Source organism: Balaenoptera borealis, assembly GCF_965194805.1.
Source record: "Balaenoptera borealis genome assembly, chromosome: 14".
NCBI lineage: Eukaryota > Metazoa > Chordata > Mammalia > Artiodactyla > Balaenopteridae > Balaenoptera > Balaenoptera borealis.
This window is the reverse complement of record NC_138875.1, coordinates 52,918,353-52,932,120: the sequence shown is the minus strand read 5'-3', so window position 1 is coordinate 52,932,120 and position 13,768 is coordinate 52,918,353. Positions and strand designations below refer to the sequence as shown.

General features: G+C 34.2%; 1 protein-coding gene across 2 annotated transcripts in view; it reads left to right on the top strand.

Annotated features, from left to right (window-relative positions):
* The window catches only part of MIB1 (MIB E3 ubiquitin protein ligase 1), a 120,195-nt gene extending 107,586 nt beyond the window's left edge, over positions 1–12,609 (top strand). The window contains exons 19-21 of one of the 2 annotated variants that reach the window (XM_082353511.1): positions 1,342–1,455; positions 2,873–2,973; positions 12,372–12,609. In XM_082353511.1, the coding sequence (XP_082209637.1) occupies positions 1,342–1,455; positions 2,873–2,973; positions 12,372–12,440 (284 nt within the window). In that variant the 3' untranslated portion in view covers positions 12,441–12,609. Of the gene's footprint in view, positions 1–1,341; positions 1,456–2,872; positions 2,974–5,486; positions 12,090–12,371 lie in introns of those variants that run through there. The other variant, XM_082353510.1, reaches the window with a different exon arrangement.
* Positions 12,610–13,768: the final 1,159 nt, after the last annotated feature.

Below are 13,768 nucleotides of genomic sequence, written 5' to 3'. Positions count from 1 at the left end.
AAACCTAAGAAGTAGAGTTTTCTCCATTTTACAGGCCATTGGTAAACATTTATTTGCTAGGGAAGATGAAATCGAGGTGGAAAATGTCCCTTTCTCGAGTATACAGTACAGCAGGTGGTCCAGGCCCCACATCACAACAATCAAAGGAAGGAGAAATTACATCCCTTTTGGAGGGATGGAAGAAAGATTTTATATAAACAATATAACAACCTAACTTAATAGCTACAAGAATTTAAAATAATTGTGGTTACATATTATATACTCAGGCGATTAAATTAATTCTTTAAATTCAAGAAAAAAACCCTGCCCTCAGATGGAAGACAAACCCCAAACCAGGTATCTACTAACATTAGCTCCTACCTAGTGCATCTTGCCTAGGCCAGCATCAGACCCATCTCTGTTCAGGCCTCGGCACAGGGTCAGCCTTGACAGAGAATTGTTATTCTGTGTCCACCAGCATAAGCACTGTTGGGAGTATGTGACCCCCTTGTCCACATTGGTGGTTTTGTGCTTTGCTAAGGTTTACTGTCTTGTCATAAGACAACCTGCCACGGTTTTTGCTATTTTTCCTGTTTTTGAAATGACAAAGACACTTGGTATATAGGCTAATATATGGAGTATACTTTCCATAATAAATGCTAATGGGAAAGAATGTGTTGAAACACTGTGTTATTTTATAATTAATTAATAACTTTAGGTGTAGTATTAATAATCCATAACATAGAATTGTGCCTGGGTATTTCTTCTTGGAATGGCGAAGCATTCTACCGATATATAGGTATTAGAAAGATAGTCCATTATGATAAATTTTTGATATTTTCCTGACTGCTACATTAAAAAAGTAGTCACTAAGCCATTTCCTTGTTAGATTACATCAGTTTGATAGAAGGGAGAGAATTGTTCAACATATTTTAGGAATTTAAGAGATAAACGATTTACAAAAGAAAGTATTATTTTTTAAAGTATCATGTGAGCAGCCTTGTAATTCTTGTGGTAGTAGTTAAATTTATGAAGGGTATCTCCCTCCTTTATTCTCAAGCCTTAAGATCTTGAAATATTTACATTACATATTTAAAAAAATCTCAGAACCACCTCCTCCTCACAGTTTATTCCAACGTATTAGAAAATGTCATTAGTTTCGTGATGATGGGCTCTGTATTCTAGAGGCTACCAATGAAAAATATACATTCTTAGGTTGATAACATTTTAAGAAGGTAGAATTGTGTATTGATATAACTTAGTGTTTATCTCAGTGTTAAATTTAAGTTATGACAAATGAGCAGAGGAAGGCCACCCTGTTGATGTTCTCTTCTGTGAGAAGTGTCCTGTTGCTGTTTCCAGACTGTGCTAATCTGATGAAGAAGTGTGTGCAGTGTCGGGCAGTAGTTGAACGAAGAGTGCCCTTCATCATGTGTTGTGGAGGGAAAAGTTCAGAGGATGCCACTGATGATATCTGTAAGTGGATTTTCTTACTTTGCTTTCTTATTGGGACTTTCATAGACGTGTCTTCTCATAGTACACTGTCTGCTTGTAAAACAGAAGGTATGTGACTTGAATCTACAAGGAACAGGTAGGGTTTTGCTCTTGTTACATTATTAGAAACCTGAAATTGTGTTTTTCTAACTTGTAATATGATTATGGACCTTTAAACATTAGTCTTTTAAGAAACCTCCATGTGTGTTATAAAGAGCATTGTAGTATTCTTGCTTAAAGAAAATTTGCTGGCTATTTTTAAGATGAAATTTATTGTGTCTTAGGGTGGGAGGACATCATATTATAAATTATTTTCTCAATTTACACAAGTATTAACCTCATTATTTTATGAAATAGGTTTACCTCTTGTGTTTAAGTATTTTATGGAATAGTAATTCTTTGTGACAGAGTACCTGTAGATAAACTGAAGTGTAACCCAGTGAACAAGTGGAAAGATGAAAAGTAAATTATTTACCTTCAACCTTTTCAGCACAGTTGACCCTCGAACATCGCAGGTTTGAACTGCCAGGGTCCATTTAAACTTGGATTTTTTCTTTTTTTTTGGCCACGCTGCACAGCTTGCTGGATCTCAGTTCCCCAACCAGGGATTGAACCTGGGCCATGTCAGTGAAAGCCCGGAATCCTAACCACTGGGCCACCAGGGAACTCCCAAAACTTGGATATTTTTTAGTAGTAAATACTACAGGACTACACGGTCTGTGTGTGGTTGGTTGAATCTGGGAATGTAGAGAAACCGTGGATGTGGAGGGCAGACTATGTTATTTGTTGATTAACCCCTGCATTGTTCAAGGGTCATCTGTAGTACAGCTGTATAAAAATATTTTTCGTCTCTGCACTAGACATAAGCTGGATGGTCTCTTTGATATCTTTGTTCTGTGTACAGATGAGGAGGAACATTAGCATAGCTACTTTGCCCAGAGCTTTTTTTCTTTATCACCGATAGGGCAGGATAAAAATCCTGAGGACAGATTAACTAGAGTAAAAGACCAAGAATCTAGAGAGTAGGAAAAGGGAAATAAAAAATTTCCTTCCATTTAGTAGAGCATGACCTTTCTTTCATGGAGTTCCTCATGTCAGATCAATAACAAAACAAGGAGAACCTTGGAAAGCCCAGAAGTCTGTGTGTGGACTGTTGTCTAGCTGAGTTAAATATAATTAGAAATTAATGTGGAAACCTATTTTTTCCCCAAAGATTATAAATGAAGGAGTATAACATGAATGTCACTGCTGTTTCTGTTGTCCATGTGGGAAAATAAATTTTTTAAGAGGATTCTAATAATAGTCGTGTTTTTAATAAATAAAACTAATGATTTTAGAAATAAAGAATCATTCTTGCTTCAAAACAGTAACATTAAGATTCTTTATCTGTACTATATAGCAAGTGGGAACATTCCGGTGTTACAAAAGGATAAGGATAACACCAACGTCAATGCGGACGTGCAGAAGCTGCAGCAGCAGTTACAGGACATTAAAGAGCAGGTAACGGTGACGTCTTCATGGTGAACAGTGACTCGAAGAACGGCATTTCATCTCCTTCTGTAAAATTACTAGTGTTTTCTGTAGTCAGCGTGGTTCATATTAGTGTATCACTTGTAGTGTTTGAATATTTGCAATCAGCAAAGTCTGATTAGAAGATTTCATCAAGTACTTTACAAAATAGGAAACGCACCAGTGACCAACATGAAAGAATGCTACACCACACTGAGGTGTCTTTTCCTACCTATCAGATTGAGGGGAAAAAATGTTAGAAACTGTCAATATCAAGTGTTTAGGCAAAATACTTAGCAGCCGTAACTCATACAGTGCTGGTGGGAATATAAATTAGTAAAAACACCTTGGGAAAGTTTGTCATTGTCTCGTAAAACTAAATAGGATATTGTTTGGGGATGCAAACTTGGAAGGAAAAAATCACACAGATGGTGATTAAAATCAAGGGTAGTGTTTTTTTTTTTGGCTGAGATGGCTGGGAGGGGGCACGAGGGAAGTTTCTAGAGTATTGATAGTTCCATTTCGTGATCTAAGTTGATTACTTGCATTTGATCAGTTTGTGAACGTTTATTAAACTGTGCATTTATGATTTGTGCACATTTCTGTATAGATGTGATACTTCAGTAAAAAGGGGAAAAGGATGCGCGCACACACACACACACACACACACACACACACACACACACACACACACACACACACACACACCTATAAAGAAAAGCAAGGGAAAGGTAAATAAATGCAAAATTCAGAATAGTGGTTATCAGTGAGGGGTGGAGGAGGATATATATTCATGTGTTAAGCTCGGTGGTGGTTATATTGTTCTTTATATCTTATACATACCAACAGAAGTACTCTTTCATATCTGCTTAATATTTAATAAAAGCAACAGTAAAATAAAGTTACCTAAAATTTTTAGGTATCTGGTAAAAAAGTCTTTTTTTTCCCCCTTAGCTTACCATTTGACCCACCAATTAAATCTGAATCTGAAGATTGAATCAAATTAAAGGATTGAGTAGCAAAGGGTGTTCTTTAGTTTGGCAGTCACATCAGTGTTGCCATGCACTTGTTAAGAGTCTCACTCTTGTCTTTTCTATCTGAAGTTTTTTCATTCTTAAATAATCTTCATGGCCATATTTCATCACTAAAGTAGTTAAACAGTTAAAACTCATTTTCTGTGGAATGTTGGAATTTCTTTCAGGGACCCCTTCAAGGTTACCAAGAGAAAGCATCTGAATAAGTCTCTTTTTAAATTTTAAATCTCCAATCTTTCTATTACCCCAATGTCTCTTTAAAAGACAAAGATTAATTTTATGTGCTATTAAGCATATATTAATCCAAAGTAGCTTAACCCAGACTGCACAGATGTGTTTACTTTTGGAAGTTATTAATTAACTACATAGACCTCTGGAAAGTTTAATGAAAAAGAAACTAATTTAATTTTAAAAAGTGCTTTGGTTTTTTAAAATAAAAAGTTACGATTTTTCTACAGCTTTGCTTCTCAAAACTTCAAGGATAAATGTGAAAATTTACTTTGGAAGAATGGAGCTAGCAAGTTAGACTATGGTTCTTTTTTTCTGTTGTTTTCTTCACAATGATTTTCTGGTATTGCCAGAGTTGGTTACCACATTTTTCATATAGGCTTTAGGCCTGGTTTATTAATCTAGACATTTTTATTTAATTATTTCATTTCTGTGTTATTTGGGAAAGGTCTAATTCAGAATGAAGTATTATGATATATTAAGGTTAAATGTTTTTATAAATATAAAATGTAAAATGTGCTTTGTGAGTAAATATGTGATTTTCTAGAAAACTTCACAGACGTATTCTCCTTAATTCTTCTAAGTTGATGAAGTTACATTTAACAATATGTAACTAAGGTTAATTGTTTTTAACTAAGGGGGTTTACATTGAAAATATTGCAGTGCAGCATCATTTTTAAAAGCGAGAGCTCTGGGGCCACGTGGACCTGAGTTCACATTATAGCTTGCCCTGGGAAGTCTTTAACCCCACTAAGCCTCAGTTTCCTCTTTTTTGAAGTGGGAGTGATGTAGGCCTTGAGACTGGATTATATCCAGCATGGTGCTTGGTATGTGTGTGTTCTCAGCAACATCTCTTCACTGCTCCCCCCTCCCCCCAATACATTGTGTTATTTTCATGCAAAAACAGCATAGTACCTAGAGTTGGAGAATCTGAGTCAGACTGAATGGGACTATTTTCATCCTTTTCCTCTTAGATTTTGGCATTTGAATTTTTAATTTTATATACTATTTGTTTTATGTAATATTTATTTTAGATAGTACGTTTTATACTGACCTGATAGTACAACCAATATTTGTTTTATAAGGATGATATTTTAGCTGTTTAAAAATTTTAAAGCAACAAAAGATTATTTGACTAAAACAATAAAAGAAAATTAATGATGTTACAGAGTTGTTATATTACACTTTTAAAATAGAAAATATCTCAGCATTTATTACTTTATTTGTTATCTCACATTCCAGACAATGTGCCCTGTGTGTTTGGATCGTCTGAAGAATATGATTTTCCTTTGTGGCCATGGAACGTGCCAGCTCTGTGGAGACCGAATGAGTGAATGTCCTATTTGTCGAAAGGCTATTGAACGAAGGATTCTTTTGTATTAACTTAAAAACTCAGTGTGTTTTGTTAGCTAAAGTATTTGGTCATGAGACCTTAGTGAGCTAGTTGGAGGTTCTAATGAATTAATTTTTAATATCATAGTTTCTTTACTAGAGTGTAATTAGACTGTAAATGTACCAGAACAACAACAAAAACTCTACAAAACAGTGTTTGAAGCTGTGTTTTTTGTTTTTTTTTGTTTTTTCCTTTCAATCTGAAACATCAAATCCATGTAATTCATAGGTGATTTACCTTTGACTTCTAAGGGGGAAAATCCTTTAAGGATCTCCTTTTATTTTTGTTTTTATTGCATTTTCTCTTATAGTTTATAAATTTGTTAGACCTCAAAAGATATACTTCCTTATGATCAGCTATCTTTCAATTTATCATGATTTTACACAGGGAGCTAATACAGGTACTCAGAAAAGTCATGCATCAAATGAAAGGGGGAAGTCAAACCATTATGTCATGTATGTTAAACGATAAAATTATAGTACAAGTTCTGCATGGTTAAGGGAATACTGAAGAGAAGATTCTCTTTTTAAGATAACAAAGTTATCAAGTGATTGTTTCTAAATTCTTAGAGTAAATGGAAATATAGAATGAGAGAATATTAAGTTTTCATTTAACTTATTTTCTGGATTCAAAGGAAAATTGTTTAACTTGAATCAAATTGCCAGTTTCAAAATGACTGATAGACATGAAAAGGAAAAATAAGCAATCATAGTGGGGAACTGAAGGGGGTGGGGGGAGTCATCCAATAAAAGAGCACCTATTAACTGACTGTTAATGGTTGCCTTTCTTATATTAATTGGTACACTGTTTTGTTCAGCCAGCTTTTAAACTGTCTGTGGAAAGTGTGCCTCAGTTTCCCCAGTGGTTACTTATCCAGGCTTGATCTGACCAGTGAAATGATATTGCCCTGTTTGGGTCTCTGAGGTTCAGTTTAGCTTCTCTAATGTGCTCAGTAGCAGTGATCCGAGAAGGGTAATGCACTGTCCAGAGGCAGCGGTCCTTTCTCCTCCGTGTCTGTTAATTCTGCCAGTGTTACTGATTCTACCTTCATCATAGGCCTCGCTTCCACTCTCTCTCAGACAGTAGAGCTTACTATAAAGAACAGGATCTCTCTTCATACCTAACAATGGGGATGTTATTTCAACTGCCAGCAATATCCAAGACCTAGTAAATAACCAGTTGATAGATACTTACTTTAGAAAGAATGACTAGGACATTTACAGAAATATGTCTGATTACGTGTGGTTTTGTTTTGTTTACTCTAGAACATCTAATTATTTTTTCTCCTTGGAATGAGTAGTCTTTCAGCGTCTAAAATGAATATACACATAAATAAGTGTTTTGGGGTTCATTACTGCTAGATTATAAATAAATATATATTTATAATTATATAAATAATCAGCTGTTTACAATAGTATCTACTATATACTGTGTATAAGTTAACTCCTAAGGATAGTTAAATTTTTTGTAAGTTTTTTCCCCTTTGAATCTTGTTCTTATTTCAGTTTTTCTGCTGCAACAGCTAAATTTGAAAGTACAAAGTCTCTAGCCCTCACAGCATTGTATTTCTGGCTAATTAATGGCTGCCGCCTCTGCAAGTCCTGGCGAGAACAATGGTGCGCTTTGCTGCCTGGCTTTATAGTCTCGGTAATTCCGTATCTGTGTTGAGCTGAGTGGCTTATTTAGAACAGTAAAATTTTTATAAATTTTAAATTTGAAAATTTATATTGACTCTACTCAGTTATCTAATAACGAGCCACTGAGGCTGTTGATTAAGCCATATTTTGAAGTTATAAAAAGATAGAATATCTGTCTGAGGATGTTCACATAAAGAGACAAACAGACTGTTTTCTTTCAGATCTGAAAACAGTGTAAGTCAGGGTTTTCCTTCTCTTCCATGCCAGAGGCTGCCCATCTCTTTTCCACTAGATCAACTTGTAAGGAGGGAACATTTAGCTGACTCATGCATAGCTTGGCCAACCAGAGAATTTTATGGTCAGGAGCTTTACTTCACTTAAATTCTTGTTGTTTGTCTTCTGAGCTGCAGTGCTTAAACTTATATCCCTAAAAGGCAGTTTCATCTTCCAGACTAGTTTATTTCCTCCATACTAAAAATATAATAACTTATAAACTATTACAAAAGTCATAAAGTCACTATAACTATAGTGCTTCTGTGTTTGTACCACATTGAAATTTGTCTAGTGAAAAGAAAATGTTTCTCTCTTCATGTTTTTAAGCACCTAAAAAATTATTTTAAACTTATTTTCAGTTTGTGAGAGAGAATAAGATTAAGAACTTAATTGTTTAATGACTTTGCTCTAACTTTGTGAAACTGCTACCTCTTATTATATGTCTCAGCAGTACTTTCCCAATTAGGATGTTTTCTTGTCATCTCTTTACCTTGTGCCTCAAAAGAGCTTTTGCTTTTCCTAGATTCGTTAAAAAAAAAAACAAAACTGACATGCATTCATTCAAAAACATATTTATTGAGCTTCAGGGGCAAGATACACAACAGTGAAAAAATTGTCAGCTTCTAAGCACATACAGAATTTATCATGCAGCCATTGTATATTTGAAGTATTCCCTTCAAAAGGAAGAGACCTAAAGAAACTGATAACATTTCTTCCTAATGTTTTGGAAGAGTTGTCATTAAGTAGTATTTGGATTCCCTCTCTGTACCCCCTTACTCCTACCACATTTTTTTCTTTTATTCTCCTAACATTGTCAGCTCTGTTACCCAAAACATAGATACAACTCACCAGATGGTGCTATTCTAATAGTTTTTCTTCACATAATTTAACATTCTTACTGTTTATACTATATACATAATTAATTTTGTTGGGAGCAAGAAAGGTTTTCAAGAGAAGATCATTTTGTATTAGTATAGGAATATTATATTGCACAAGTGTTTTAGTTTAGCTGGCCAAATTATGCTTGGTTATTTGTAATTTTAAACATTGCAGATTGACCATCTAGCTACTGAGGCATAAAATTAATTGATAATGTTGAAAATAACTTTCGTAAATTTATATATTTGATGGCTTTAGCCTGTAAGAGCGTTTTAGCATATTGCAATGCATGCTGCTGAAGATTTATCCAATTCAAATTTCAGAGCTTGCTAGGCCATTTTTACATGGTAGAAACAGACTGTCTAGTTATGTGTTGCCCAATTGCTGTTCTTTGTTTATTATGAGTTTTGGACCCTTTTGGCCTAAGAAATATTTAACCTTACGAACTAGGACAATTGGTGATGGAGTTGGATAGGGAGGATGGCAGGGGTTGCAGTAAGTAAGAAAGAAAAGTCAGTTTCTGAGTTTAGAGAAAAATGGGGATCATGTAGATTTTATCAAAGCAGTAAGTGTAGAGAGTATATTCAATTGAATAAAGGGTCTTTCAGGCAGTTTTTAGTGTAGTTTAATTGATGATTGCTTTGGAAATTATAGACTTTAGAACAGCTTGCTTAAAAAAAAAAAATCCGCAAGGAAAAGCACTTATCCACTTACCCTCTCAGAGTATCTAAAATATTTATAGGAATAATTTGTGTAAAAATTGAATTTCGGAATAGAATTTTTTGCATTTTTAAAATTGTGGTTAAAAACACAAACCATAAAATTTACTATCCTAACAAGTTTTAAGCATACAGTTGAGTACTGTTAAGTATATTCATGTTGTTGTGAAACAGATCTCCACAACTTTCTCATTTTGCAGAATTGGAACTCTGTACCCATTAAGCAACAACCCCCCTCTCCCTCCTCCAGTGGAATAGAATTTTGATTAAGTATAAATCAAGAAACACCTGAATTATCTTAAGAGTTTGTTTGTGTTTGCAGGATCTAAAGTGATGGTAAATATCAAATCTGAGGGAGACAGAATTTCTCCCCTCCCTCCCAATTATCATCAGTTGTAATTGAGTAGGTTTTAAATATCTTTTAATTAGAAGGGTTTCGTATTTCATTTTGAGCCAGAGGGGAGAAACACATTAAACATTAGAATTAGGTTAGCTTTGAATTTGTACTAAATTGGGAAGGTAATAGATTTTCACAAATTTTGTGTGCCTCTTTGTTGAAAATGTCAGTTTTCTTTAAGTCTACTTGTAACTGTTTCAAAATGTATTTTTCTCTCAAAAAGGCAACCTAATTTTATTTGCTTGAATATTATGATAGGAATGCTTACTGATATTACTTGATAATCATGTATAGCCTTGGAACTTTAACATATATATAAAACTATAACAGTATTAATTACAGTTGTACTTCTTCAAAACATTAAATTTGAAGAAAAACTATTTAATGCTGTCTCATGTATACATTGCTTTGCTGCAATGAGGGGGAAAATTTTTTAGATTGAGCCTCAATTTGCTGATAAATGCTTTGTAGTGGGTGAAACTAGAGTATAAAAATATGAACTAGTTAGTAGAACTGGTGAATTAAAATTGTAAATTGCTACCTTGGCATTTTCTACCTCTTTTTCTGTCAGAGTATTAGTTTTCCAGCATTTATTCATATTTGTGATTAAGGAGGAGATGGAAACCTGAGGTTAAAATTGAGATTTGTATTTTGTTGAGGAAGCAGTAGGTACAAGAAAGGTGACTTGCCACATCAATTTGGTGCCTAAATCCGTAACTACAAGTTACAATTGACACAAAATGTGTAAGAAAGATAATATTGCTGAGTATTTTACTTTTCTTGTGCAGTCTATCTGATTTTGTTTCATAAACATTACTTCTTTCCTCCAAAAAGCAAAATGGTCTTGTAATTTTCTATACAATAAACAAATGTGCCATTGTGTCTGAAATCTGTAATTTCAGGAAGCTATTGAAAGTTCTGACTCAGGGCTTTTTAACAATTTAAGCAATTGTTAGTTATATTTTGGAAAATCCATCTACATAATTCTTCAGTGCCTTGAAAGAATTATTAACTTGGCAACACTACTAAAACTTTATAGAAGGTGGTCTTTAGTGTGCGTTTATCATCATACACACGTTCATAAGTTGTACTTCTTAGCTCGTGTAATAGCGATCCTGCTTGTGTGCTGGGTTTGGGTAATTCTTTAAAGGAAGTTTTCTTAGATTTGCACTTGATCATTTGGTTTTTTTTAACTGGATTATTTATGGCCATGACACTGTTAACAGGAAAGTACTTCTATGTTAAGTCATTATGCAAAGTCATGTATAAGTAGCACCTGGGAAGAGGAGCTAGAGTTCATACAGTTTGCTATTTTAGTATAAAAGGAGAATCTGTTTGGAAAACAGATTGTCTTCCCCTAAGATGAAAAGAAGACCTTTTGTTCAAGTGATTTGGTTTAAAAAAAATTTTTTAAAAGAAAATCATGAATTGCATGACACTCTTAACGCTGGTCTTACTTAGACTGAGTCCACAAAATTGATTTTCTGTTCAATATGCTTGTGTCATTCTAAATATATTTAGCGATAGAAGGCGGTTTAATCGACTCAGCAGTGTTTTGTATTTTTTCCAGTGTTTTTTAGCTTTCACTTGATTAAAGTCTTGTTTGTGAATATAGTTTTTGTATGGCAAATGATTCTCATTTATTAGCTTTTGCTTAAAAATGCTTAGCAAGAGCTAAGCTTTTAAAAATGAATGCAAACATTTACCATTAATAAAGCCTCTATGATATAATATCATTATATAATGCTTTTCTCTGATCTTTTGAAACTATTCTTTATAGATGTATACATGAATTTTGATTGTTATGGCATTTGAAAACAAATCGCAGTACATCAAATCTTTTATTATTGGGAAGGAGATTATCATGTCTTTGAGAAACAAGGAAATACATCTCCAACTCTATACAAGACATAGGTGCCCACATCTAGAAGGCTCTCATTGCAATTGTTTACATTTAAGGTACCTCTCTATCTATAGGGCCAAAGAAGGTTTTCCTATTTTAACACCTCACATTCTTTCAGGATTAAGAGATATTGTGAAAGTAATCTGAATAGGGTACACTTGATAGAAAATAAATTGACTAGTCGTGAAGGCTCAACTTCTATAAAAAGTTTATTATGCTTCACAACTCAGATGTAGATTTCATTTTCAAGAGGTACACATTTTAAAACAATGAGTTACTTGGCTTTTTTAGCATTTTGTGACTAAATCAGTAATTGAAGGGTTTGGAGGTTATTTTCTTTTTCAGGTTAATAGAAACACTTATTTGTGAAGTTACTGAGAGGTTGTCTGGTTTTAGTTCAAAAGATTAAGTATGTGTAGCCTGGATGTTTTAAGAGGAAAACCATCTGAAACAGTTTTAAAATTGTTTATTTGAAAAAAAGCATGTGTATTCCAACTTTAAAATTGTGAATTTATTTTTGGATAACCTCTAATTAACTGTATTTGGGGGTTTATTTCTGTTGCTGTATAATTAGATATTTCATGGCAATATTTTTTATTAAATCAAAACTGTATAGGTTTTTAAAATAAAGCCATTTTAGAAAATCTGCTTTCTATTTTTTTATCATTGATAGTTATTCATCCTTCACAGAAGTTAAAATTGTTAGTCTTATAGTGTAGCATTTCCCAGACTTACTAATAATAAAAACGTTTAAATGGTGCATTGCAGAGCAGTGATAGGGGTTTATAAGACAGAATGAGTGCACGGATTAAAGTAGAACACCAAAAATGATCTCTCAGATAAATTAGTTGCTAAAGAATGATCATTTGGCTAATAGTTTTTCTCTTTATAACAAAACTAATTGATAAATTTATTTTTATTTTAAGGACAAAATGATGATAAACATGATACGAAAAGACAAGGCCTGGAACAGTGACCATCAATCCCTGAGTTGATGACGCATCACTGCGACCGCTGGGCAGTGCTGCCTTTGCACTGATGCTCTAATCAGATGTCATACGTTCATGCTTAAAATACCCCTTCATACCAGGTCCTCGCATTCTTAGATACGGCAACTTTCTGAAAGGCAGATTTTCAATCAATATATAAATATTATTTCTCATATATTTAAGACTATTGATGTCACTTCCTTTCTCTTTTCTTTACTTCCACAGAACACCAATTTATATCTTGAGTGGAACATTGACATACAGTTTGGGAAAAGCTTTTATAGGTGAAGTTAACCCTGATTTAATACAAAAATAGAGAAACAATCTAATCAGAACGCCTTTGGCTGCTGACCATAGCCAACCTATACTGAAGAAAGACTGAAGTTCACAAAGATTATATGCCCTTAGTATGTATGCAATAGTACAGGAGTATTGTGTTAGTTTCCTATTGCTGCTGTGTCAATTACCGTGAAGGTGGTGGCTTAACACAGTGAGGACTTTGGAGGTCAGAAGTCTGACGCGAGTCTCCCTGGGCTAAAATCAAGTTGCTGTCAGGGCTTTCTGGATGCTTTTGGGGAACATCCATTTCCTTGCTCTTTCTGGTTTCTGGAGGCGGCCCATTTTCCTTGGTCCCCTTTCGTCTTCAATGCCAGCAATGGCCAGTTGAGTCTCACATTGCATCACCCTGACAATGCCTCTTCTGCCTCTTGAAATTTTCCCCTTTTTAGGATCCTTGTTACAGCATTGGGTCCATCTGGATAATCTAGTATAATCTCTATTTTAATTTTAGTTGATGAGCAACCTTAAACCACCTGCAACCTTGATTTCATTTTACCATGTAACATAACATCTTCATAGGTTCCAAGGTCATCGTTTGGGGGATGGGGTGTTATTCTGCCCACCAAGGTATAGATGGGAATTTGGGCCTGTATTTACTACATGTTGAGAAAAATGTTCTCAACAGTAGATTTAGAGAACTGATAAGATCTCATTGAAAGGTTAACTTAAATCCGCCACGATTAACAGAATTGGTGTACAGGCAGTTCCCATATGAATAAGGGATGAATCTCAAATAATTTGCTCAAAATTCTGAATGTTTTCTAGAGGAAAGCGTTAATGATAACCCTAGTTTATGAATATGCTGATATGTTACATGCTGCTCCTTATTCATCTTCGTATTCTGTATCAATGATCTCATTACTGTGGCTCAGTTACTATCTATATGTTTGGAAGATTCCTGATTCTATATCCTAAAATTCTTATTTTCAACTTACTTGGGGCATATTTTAATAGATATCCAGGCACCTCAAACCTAATATGTCCCAACCTTAAAT